Genomic DNA, 11612 nt, shown 5'->3' with positions numbered 1-11612 from the left:
ATGAAGACTTGCTTGAATACACAAGTATCAGCTGATGCTATTTTAACAATTTCAACTCCTAGGTTTTGATCTGAGGCAGTTGTTGAACAAAGGAGGAAAGAGGTTTAGACTTTGTGTTAGGTTGCTACACCAAACCATTGCATGGGAGCCGAGAAACATCGTTTTCCCTCCAGCCCTTTTTGAGAAGGACAGGAGATTTCTGGAGAGTGTACGAACACATACATTGACAGAAAGTGGTTTGTGCTGAGGAGTGTTACGTTACATACAGTAATGCGTTTGATAAGGCAACAAATATTTTTCAGGTAATGAGCAATGAACAATAATAAGTAAAAAGTGGTTTGCCACTTCTTTGCCTTCTGGGGAAAAAGGGTATAAGCAGACCAATTATGACCTGTTGCTGTAGTTACAGAAATCAAGGATTGGTATATTTTCAGCTGGTTTTTATGCCCCTGTACACACTGCAGTGGAATAGAAGCCGCTATGATGAATTCATACTACCAGAAGTTACAGTAGGGTTCATGCTTCCTAACCACTTTTCTTAGATTTATGGCAGTTTCAAAACGATAAAGCATTATAAAGCTGTCCTAAAACAGGAGAAAATCTACATAACTAAAAAGACCCATGACATATACCCCATAGGCCCTGTATGAGCGTTAATGGCTCTTCAGTTTGGCTGAAAGGTTATTGCTGAAGTTCCTGAAGGACTCCTGCCTGCCTGCCTGATTGTGTCTGCCTTTTTTGGACACTGACTGAGATGGGAGATGCCAAGAATAAATAGATTCTTAGTTTTCAAGATGGATAGGAATAAGGGTTGCTGGGTCTGCTTTTAAATCTTGAGTTGGACTGCTATTTTAAGACATTAAAACACACAGCCCATGCTCCTTTGGTTTTCCACACCTGTAAGTGCTAAGGACATTTAGTGCCCATCTAGAGAAAATACCTTTTATCACATGGAAATGGTTGCTGCAGCTGTCCAAATAAGTGCTGATTGCCTTAGTTTTTAATAACATTTGTGATTATCGAATCTGAGGTAAGTTTAGAGGCTGTCTTTCACAATGTAAAGTTTTTCTGTATTTTCATCGTCTTGAACAACGTTACTTGCTTTTGGGGCTGTTTTTTATTATATTAGAGCCAGCGCTATGGACCTTGCTCTAAGGAATATTATTTTGTCTATTCATTTTATTTTAAACCTCTCATGCTTATTAGAAAGTTCCAGAAAGTTGTTTTTCTGTTCATTCTCTCCATATAAATATCGCGTCCAAAAATACATTCACAGATAATAGAGGACGTTACTGCATACAAGAATATCCTGACTTTGATCAAACAGGAATACGAGGCGTTTATTGCCAGAATCAAGAATGGCCAAAGGAATGCATTTTTTCTTCATGGTAGATTAAAAGCCTTGGAATCTGAGTCCACAGCTCTGTTATACTATAGGAAAAGAGCAATGGAGCTTGAAAAGAAGTAAGTTCTCTCTAATAATGTTTAGAGCAAAATATGTTGTTTTAATTAGGACATGAATAGTTTAGTTGTAGCTGGTTCTCTCATTTATATTTTTTAAATGTTTCAATTCTTGTTTTATTTTGATATGGAAGCTGCCAGTGATTGTGTAAAACCTTGCCAATGTGGTGGTAGATTTCTGCTCTTCACATCCTGGTGCTGACTCTTGTGCAGTCAAACTTGGGGTGTAATCAGCAAAGGCTTTGCTTGCAGAAAAACTGGAGGATCAGGCTTGGAAGTTAAACACACACAGATTTTCTCCACCTGGAAAAATAGGATGGCCTCAAAGTGAGGCTATTGTATTGCTAAAATGCGCTGTCTGAGGTTGAGAAATACGGAAAAGTGAGTGAATTGCTCACTTTTTCTCATTTACTGTCTTATATTGAGGAAGGATTGTTATGTAGCTGCACGTATGTAGTAGGAGAGCCAGTTATCTTGCCATATGCAGTCTGAAGTGGAATTATATGGCAAACTGGGGGGGGCAGGCTTTACTGACAACTGCAGAACAGCATGACAGCAAGCCTAGGTCAACAAGTTTTGGTACTGATACCCTTGCAACCTGGCACATAAAAAGGACAAGGTAACAGCTCCTGTTTTACTTTTTTGTTTGTTTGTTTGTTTTTCCCTCCAGAATAAAAGCTATTCAGAAGAATTCTGCAAAAATTAAAAACGTAATATTGGAAATTTATAATGTAAGAAAGGTACCCTCAGAAACCTTTGGCACCTCAGGGAAAACAGCACATCCTCTTAAGCCCATCCCAGGTAAATCCAATATTCTGCTGGTTTGACAGTTTCTTCTAGATTAAATATTTTTTAAAAATAATTATATAAAAACAAAACCAAACCAAACAAAAACCCAAAAACTAAGCCACCCAGAATAGTGCAATGTATCAGAAAAATGCAGATCTGTGTGCTGGAATGCAGAACAGCGGTGACACAGTAGAAATAGGGAGGTGTAGACTTGAAGAATAATGTATTCAGAAGGTCTTTGCTGTTGTGGGAAGCTGCCCGTGACGGGAGGTGCAGCCTGCATTACCGTGACCAGCCGGCTTTACTGCCTGCGGCTGGGAGCTCATGAAAGGCATTTTCTTCTCCCACAGGCCTGAGTGTAGAAGAATCACTCAGCTTGGATTCTCTTTCTAAACATCTTGCTCAGTTAGACAGACGGGTGCTGGAATTGAAAAAAGAAAGGGGGGAAAAAAGTACGTCCCTCGGCAGAAAAAGACTATGTTAGAATAAGAACTCCTGCACTTACTGGCCTTACAAGATACTGCTGAAGCAAAGAGAGAAAAGCTGAAGCTCAGGCTCGAGTCCGTATCTGTAAATATTTTTAATTTAGATGTGTTCCTTATGTCACAAAGACTTTCTTTTTTGTCTTATGGATTGAGGTTCCGTATTAACATACATACTGTTGATACTATGATGAAGATTTCTTGATTTGGGTAACTGTGCTGATCACATACGTCTTTCCCTCTAACTATTCACAGATATGCTAAAATTTTGTTAGTTGCAAATACTATTTCTGCCTGGGCAAAATCGGACAAGATTGTCACCCTGCAAGATCCTCCTCTGTCAGATCATGAAAAATAAAAAAGATGAAAGAGGTGAAATCATTAAAAGTGAAATGTCAGAACAATCGAGAGAGAGAGTATGAGACTAGACAATCAGCAATAGCAGACTAAGAGTTTGGTCTTTAAGATGGTATTTTTTATTCCTGTCTGGTAACTTTTGAGGGCACTGCCGCGAAAACTGTCTTCAACTGATGCTGTAAAAGGTGTTTCCTAAACAATCATCTGCTTAAGGAGATTGTTTCAGTTCTATTAAAAAAAAAAAAAGGAAAAAGAAAATATTCTCAGTTTAAAAAAATATATTTTCATATAAATGTATCAGTTGATAAAGTTAATGGTGTTTGTTTTGTTGTTTGTTGTTTTTTTTTATTTTTTAAATGCTTTAACACTTTTAACTCTGGTTTGCTTGTTGAGATAGTAATGTGGTTATCCTACGCTGCCGTGTTTTATATTTCAGCTCTTGATGTACCTAGTAAAATGGCTGAAGATTCACTGGAATATTTTGAAAGGTAAAAAGAATATGGTTATTGTGCTCTGCATTAGCACTTTGCAATATCATAGTTAAAGCATCATACTGCATGCAGTCCTTCCAGGACACATTCTTTTTGTGACCCTTTTGGTGTTTGTAAAAAGTGCTGACGTGGCAGCCGTGCACATTAAGTCAATTGTTTATCCGTTTCAGAGATTCTTCTCTGGCCCTTTTTCTAAAGGGACTGAAATTGAAAAGACCAGCTCTTCCGTGTGTTGTGAAAACTGACAAGCTTGTCTTAAATATAACTTTGTGCATACAGATGAAAATGTACAACTTGAGTTTTTTTCACAAGTGTCCAGATGCCTGAAGGAAATCGGACATTAGATGCTTTTGAAAATCCCAGTAATGCAGCTGTCTACTTCTAGGTGCCTGGATCTCATTGCTAATATAATCCCTTGGTATTAAAAATAAGAATTAGTTCATCAACTGACCTCATATAGCCTGCTGTGTAACTGTTACACAGAAATAACTCTCTCCTGTTTCTGGCCATTGATTAATTAGATTAGTCCTTCCCAAATCACAGCCTTTTACAAGCCATGTATTAAAGTACACTTCATTTCTCTTTCCAGTTGCCCACAGATAACTGGGGGCAACTTACTGATAAGGTTTCTCAAAGTTTTCATTATGGACACTGTCAGAAGCACTAGGTAGTGAGGCAGAAGAGATGTAACTGGCTGTGTGGAAACAAAATTGCTGCTTCATACTGGAAAATGGTGTGATGAAGATATACTAGGTTTAAATATGTATATTTTAAAGCCGTGTATTCTTAGTGTTTGGGCTTCTTGACTAGACTGCTATACCATCAGCCAACCATTTTATGTATGTATATGTGTATTTATCTAGTGTTTGCATAACATATGTTCTGTATTTTTTTTTTCTTGCTCTTTCCTAGTTTCAGTGAATTACTTTCAAGAGATCAGTATGGTGCCGCAGCAACTTATGCAGTAAACTCTCCTAGGGGAATTCTCTGTAATGAAAAAGCTCTGAAGTATCTTAAATGTATGAACTTGATAATTGGGTCCATTCTTACAGGATTTTAGTTGATGTCAGGCTAGTCATTTCGGTGCTTAGGAATTTGGGATTTATCAAACGAGAATTGTTTGTGTGGGTTTGAAGCTTATGTTTAATATTCCAAATTGAAGATAAGAAAAGCTGTAAGGCTTTTCTTTTTCTCCTTTGTTGTATGTTAAGGACATGCCCTAAGCAGCAGAAAGGGAGATAGCCAACTCACAACCACTGCTTTTCTTACTGTTGGTGAGGTGTTGGGTTAAGCAGTGATCTTAAGGTCTAGTATAAAGGTGTTTCTAATGCAGTGCTGAAACTGTTTTATTTCTACTGATAAATTATGTGCAGTAGACAAGAGCAAAGGTCTACCCACTTGTTTGAAAGTCCAGTCCTTACTGTTACATGTCTTAATTACTCAAGCTTAGTCTTTTGAGTCATAAAGCAATAGTCCAGTTAGATTCATTAAAATTAGTTTCTGAAATCTAAGGTATATAAAAGCTATTGATGATTTCAAATATCCCAGATAAATGCAAAATAATCTTTATAATTTCATCTTCCTCTCAATGTTTTTGTTTGCATTTGGAAACACACAATTCAGTGATATTGGTGATGTCAGAGACGGAAGCAGTGGAGTATTTTGTCTTTCCTTTGGAAGGGGCATTGCTGAACTTTACAAGATCAGCATTTGTTTTTTTTTCCCCTCTGCATATTTTATTGGCTTTTGTTCAAGTTTTAAAGGCAAAAACTGAGAGAAAAATTGTGATAAGCTAGTATTCAGGATCTCAATTGCAAAATTACAAAATTTGTAGTCTCAGCAGCAGATGTTATATTTTCTGTATTCTCACTTGAAAAACTGTATGTTTTAAAGACCCCCACAATCCCCCCTGAGATTTACCCACTACCTGTCAATGGTAGAATACCGTCATGAACTCCCGCCTTCAGTTTTGAGCAACCTGCATTTGGAGTAATTAACAAGGCATCTGATACAGCTCAACCTCAGGAAAGATTTAGTAAGAATTTTGTCAGAGGCATTTGGTGGGTATCAGCAAACAAAGTCTAAAGCTTAAGAAGTCTTAAATAGTGAAAGGTACTTTTCTGGGTGCTCAGCCAGTGACTTTTGTTTTCATCCCTTTAGCTGTTAGCTGCCTTAAAGGAAGAAATCTCTCTTTGCTGAAGTATTTTGACACTCTGCTAAACTCAAGTACTGCAGCTGGACACCTTCCAAATTCAGCCATAACTCTGGAAGCAATCAAATGTGCATTGTCTGAAAAGCAATTAAATCTAGTAACACGTTGGGTTAAACAGCAAAGGTATGTGGTTCTTCCGCACTGAGATTCACGGAGGGGTATGCCATCCTCCGTTACTTCCCAAGTCATGAGGCTTTGCCTTTTCTTCAAAGTAAATCCTTTCAAACAAAATGCAACGAAAAATACATTAATGGATGTCTTTTTTTATTCTTTTGTTAAATCCTAAATTCAATATGAGCGTAGACCAACCAAGCAATATCAACAGCTCCTTCTGAAGGATGCATTTCGGTTTGGTTTCTGTCAGCCTTTCTTACAACATTGCAGACTCCAGTTTTATTTGTGACTCTTTTCTCTTACACTGTACTTAATACAGATATAAGATTTTCACAGCCTTCTGTGGATTAAAAAAACGTTATTACTAGGATATTAATTTCTTTCATTTTATTCTTGTTGTCAGTACCAAATCCACAGTTTCAAACACAATTATGCAAAAAACGTGCGTAAACTGTGAACCCTATACCTGCACTTGACCTCTATTTTTCCATGTTTGGGGATAGGATACAATCATATTTAAATTTCTAGAAATGCGTCTGTTGCTGCATTTTTGATTTGGAGAAGATATAAAACTGTCAGAAATGTTTTCCTAATCCAGTGTAGATTTGTTTGAAATGGTGAAAATCCTACTGGAACAGTCTGGTATTAAATTAATTGTAACGGGTACCTCTCTGCTGAAAGACTCCTGTGAAGAGCAACAGCATTCTTTAATGCTAGCCCATATTTTAGTTTTAAATTGAGATTCTAAACCACCTTGTGTCAGGATCAAAATACCACTTCTTTGTTTCAGTCCTAACCCATAACATAACCTACTAATGCAAAAAACCTGTTACAGCTTGCTCTTTTGAGATGCTGAAATCATCATTGTTCTCACAGTAATAAGACCTAGCTAGTTACGTCATCACACTGAAACAGTGTTTCTTAAGCCGTGCTTTATGACCACTTTGGGAATCATAAAACATTACTAAATGCAATGTTAGTAGACAACAGCTTAGTTCCTCTAGAGTGGAAGAGTGAAAAGCAGCTGTAATTTCTAGTGTCAAGCATTACAGATGTTTACAGTAGTCGGGGATCTGCAAATTGCTTTTAAGTGTTTGCTGGAGAAGCCTGTTGAGAAACACTCTTACTGAAACATAATGATGCCTTGTTTATTTAGGTACATAGGAGCTTTACCTCCTATTCTAAAACTATAAAGTTCTGCACTGATCTTAAAACAGTGTTTTTGCAAATACTATAAATAAATAAATCCTAAACCACTTAGATTGTAGGCAAAACTGGTAGCAACACCTGTAGCAGACAGGTTACGTAACACTTGGCAGTATAAATCCCTGTAATTGCCACGCTGTTTTGCTGCACTATGTTACATAATAATTGCCACACTATTGTGCCACTGTAAGTGTGGCAAAACTTTGTCCACTTCCCATTCCTGTGTCCTTAGGTAGAATTTCTTAGGAAAGCATTAAAGCCAGCTGAGCTACTTCTGAGAGCCATTCTACAAAATAGCTTGGTTTTGTTAATGAGAAAATTTCTTCCACTCTTCCTTTGAATCTTCTTTGGAGAAAATGTGAAGTTGGATAGCAAGCTAAATGGCTCAGGGTGTTGCTGTTTTCTGTTCTTCTAATAATCCCTGGAAATCTGACTAGACTTCTAAAACTCACTGGTTTTGACATGTTCCTCTGAGTTTATTGTGAGACGGACAACAAAAATTACAAATACCACCAGTACTGAGTAGACCTGCTTTCACAGGCTGTGCTGTGGAATGCACAGCAACGGCCGCTCTGCTCCATTGTAGCTTGGGAACAGCACAAGCATTTCCTTATTCCTGAAACCAGCCTTGAATCTCCCATGTCCAGGAACGCTGTAAGGCTGCAGTTGTTCCTCCCAACTGCCAGGGACTGGAATTGCGGTAGTCCCTGAAAGAAATGTCTCATCGTTTCCTGTTGCTTTCAGTGCTGTCAGAGCCCTCTCTGCCGCAGCTGGGAGATCAAAGAAAAGAAGGAAGAGGCCACTTTCTCAAATATAGAGAATTAAGGCTGCAAGAGGGGCAGAAATGCTGAAAGGGGCATAGTTTAATACTTACACATGCAGAAATATGCCCATCTACCCAATCCACTTGTTGTAGCTTGTTTTGAAATATTCCAAAGTTACGGAACGTGTCAGTAACACTGGTTTGTTTTATTACCTTGTCTTCTTCAGGTTAACCTTTTCTGAGGCGTAGGAGATACTATTTATGACTACGGGAAAGTGGAACCAAGCAACGAGTCAAAATGCCTGGCTTTGGCCCGGGTCGCGTATGGTCAGTCTGGCACACACATGTTGTAGCTTGTTTTGAAATATTCCAAAGTTACGGAACGTGTCAGTAACACTGGTTTGTTTTATTACCTTGTCTTCTTCAGGTTAACCTTTTCTGAGGCGTAGGAGATACTATTTATGACTACGGGAAAGTGGAACCAAGCAACGAGTCAAAATGCCTGGCTTTGGCCCGGGTCGCGTATGGTCAGTCTGGCACACACAAAGAAGTTGCTCTGTGCCTATGTAAACGGGGACGAATTTCTGGAGCAATGGATTATATTCAGCAACTGGAGCGTTTCTCTGTAGGTAAATAATAAGGCTCTTGTATTGTCTTTCATGATTGTTCTACAATATATCTATCTCAGGTTTAACGGTGATGTTTTGGACCACATTTTTGTAGAAAGCATTTGAAGTGAATACAAATATCCAAACTTTTGTCATTGTGTTTACCAAGATGTCAAGAGCTCTGTTAAAATGTCCTTATGTATTTTATCATAATAGCAATACATGCATGCTCTGATGAAGTAAGGAATTACTTTTTGTACACCCGCTAGAAAATCTCCACAGTGTTTTGGCAAGGACCCCAGTAGGAGGCTGTGGGGGTTCTCGGAGCCTGCAGTTCTAAACCCAAGGTTGTCCCTCTCTGGTGGATCGTGAGTTCATTAATCAAATGAAAGGAAAGAAGGGTGCCCTGTGTTCTTTCTTAGGTTCCTTTCTACTTAACTGCCTTCTGGCAGTGTAATTTTTTTTCTTCTGTATGTATTCTTGCTTAGACTGTTGTTGCTCAGTTAAGTTACAGTTTTTCATTCTTATTTTATTTTCTGGCCATATTTCAGGTAATTTTAAGGGAGGATTTTCAGGTTATCGTCTCTTCTAGGGTTTGTTGATTTTCTCATTCTATGAGATTTCTAAAATAATTACAGGAAAAAATATTCTTTATATCCAAGTAAAAGAAGGTTAGATTTCAATGTCACCACTAGCTTTTCCACAGTGTTCAAGGAAATCAGTCAAGATCATTGTGGGGTTTTATGGTGAGGAAAGGGAGAGGTAACCGTATGCAAATACGTCACAATCTTGGTATTTGATTTTTCAGATGATTACTTCTTTCTGTTGGAAAGCTGTCCTAGCACTGCATGAATTTGCTGTCTCAGTCAACAGTGGATTAGAAAACCCCGTTTCCATCTATGGGGGCTACAATCCTGTCTTTTGTCTCAGCCGATCACAAAAGGCATGGTTTTGAGCTACTGGAGGAAATGAGCAAGAAAAGTAAGCGCAGCAAAATTTTAATAACAAACTTTCACACTTTAAATTTTAATTCAGCTCCCATTTCAGCCTGTAAATTACTTTGGATTCAGTGCTCCTAGTTTATAACGTCATCTGAATAAAAGCTTTTCCCTCATGGTGAGCTGAACTGTGCATTCTCGCATCTTCCAGAGCTCCCACAGGGATGAGGGTCACTCTGTCAGATTTGAGGGGCTGTTGTGCTTGCACTCTGTCGTGGTTTAACCTCAGTCGGCAACTAAGCCCCACACAGCCGCTTGCTCACTCCCCCCCACCCGGTGGGATGGGGGAGAGAATGGGAAGAGCACAAGTGAGAAAAACTTGTGGGTTGAGATAAAAACAGTTTAATAATTGAAATAAAATGATAATAATAATAATATGATAATAATAATAATAATACACAAAGCAAGTGATGCACAGTACAATTGCTCCCCACCCGGCCAGCTTTCCCCAGTTTATGTACTGAGCATGACGGCACATGGTATGGAATGTCCCTTTGCCCAGTTTGGCTGTGCCCCCTCCCAGCTTCTTGTGCACCTCCAGCCTTCTCAGTCAGCAGAGCATGGAAAACTAAAAAGTCTTGGCTAGTGTAAGCATTACCTAGCAACAACTAAAACATCGGTGCGTTATCAACTTTGTTCTCATCCTAAATCCAAAACACATCATTGTACCAGCTACTAGGAAGGAAATTAACTCTATCCCTGCCAAAACCAGGACACACTCGCATGCAGGGTCAGTCTGTGCGGTTGCACAGGGCATCCCTTGGGGCAATTCTGCCACTGAAATAACTCTGCAGGCACTCTGCTTGCTTCTAGCAGAGCCTCTGTAGGCCGGCCTTTGGGCAGCCTGCAACTTCAGCACTTACTACTTAGGACGCAAAAAAATAAACAAAGTCCTACTTTGCTGTAAGGTTTGTAAGTTTTCAGAGGGACTTTTTACGCTGCCAGACACAGGGGCAGAAGCTCTTCAGGCAGCATGAACTCAAGCCAGGGGCAGACAGCTGCAACAAACCAAATGGGAAGCAAGTGCCAGGTCCTGAAACTACTCTGCAGACAAACTAATACTTATCTGCCTGGACTTAGCCAGGAAAAGTGCTTAAATTTAAAGATAATATTTCTGAAAATTAGGTTTTCTGCATCTAGGGGTGGTTATTTGTATCTGTTGTGCTTATTGTGTCTTGCTCCAATAAACTGACCTTAACTTCAGTGCCTGCAACTCTCCTGGCGTTCTATTGCCCTTATGGCTTTCAGAAGTGATTTTGAGTGCAATCGGGGATTTTGACCTTTAAGCTTTTTCAATTAAAGTAATCACTGTTTTTCTTATGGGTCTTTAATTTGATCAGCTTGCTTTTTTTTTTTAACTCAGTCATAGGATTTATAATCCATCTATAAAAACAGTGAATGATTTGTGCAATATGCTTAATATGAATAGTACAAAGCTTATTAGGGCAAATGCAGGATCTGTAAACGTGGTTGTTTTTTCTTAGATGCGTTGGAACAGGTTATTCTAAATGATACTGTCTGTACTTTGGAAGACTGGAGTAAGATAGCAGTTGTTTGTGCAGAAAATAAGCATGAGAAGTTATCTCAGGAAATCGTGTCGATTCTCACCTCACAGGATGGAGTGTTTGAAAATTCGCCACTTGAAGGTGAAAAAGATGCAAGGATAAAGAATGGAACACCTTTTCTGGTAGTTTTTCTATGTAACGACAGAGGGAGCTCTTACAGCAGTCAAGCGAAGAAGCCTTCTAGCTCTTTGTATGAACCGTAGTAAACACTAGGCATGCGGAAACAGTGCCGAGAGTTATTTTACCATCAAATATCAGTTATTTGTCCCTTTTAATATGTCTGTGTGAGCATGTGTGCATGTTTGTATTTTGTTTAACCGGAAATGTATTCTCAGTGTAGAAGAAAGTTGGCATATTGTACTCTGGAATGGTATGGTATGGTAATGGCGTGCATATACTTTCCGTCCCGTTCTCAGCTTCAGTACATCGTGCCTGTCCTTTAGTATAGTGCTGGAGGGAGATACTGCACAGGGTTTAGAATCAGCGTGGGTAAGGGAAACGGCTCCGAGTGGATCATCATTCTGAGAGAGCTGGACAAAGGGCATTGCACAGTGTAGACATACACT

The 11612-nt window shown here is 38.9% G+C and overlaps 1 protein-coding gene across 1 annotated transcript; it reads left to right on the top strand.

Moving 5' to 3' along the window:
• Positions 1-11249, top strand: CLHC1 (clathrin heavy chain linker domain containing 1). Its single transcript, XM_019474426.1, is given in 17 exon segments — positions 1-24; positions 80-228; positions 230-284; positions 1277-1464; positions 2132-2262; positions 2601-2689; positions 2692-2804; positions 2988-3063; positions 3065-3104; positions 3526-3577; positions 4493-4599; positions 5741-5915; positions 8103-8120; positions 8320-8504; positions 9292-9366; positions 9369-9464; positions 10966-11249. Coding segments are annotated over 17 exon segments (1857 nt in total).
• Positions 11250-11612: the final 363 nt, after the last annotated feature.

The sequence above is a fragment of the Aptenodytes forsteri genome, unplaced genomic scaffold (assembly GCF_000699145.1).
Source record: "Aptenodytes forsteri isolate BGI_AS27 unplaced genomic scaffold, ASM69914v1 Scaffold185, whole genome shotgun sequence".
In the NCBI taxonomy this organism is placed as follows: Eukaryota; Metazoa; Chordata; class Aves; order Sphenisciformes; family Spheniscidae; genus Aptenodytes; species Aptenodytes forsteri.
This window is presented reverse-complemented; position numbering and strand designations above follow the sequence as displayed.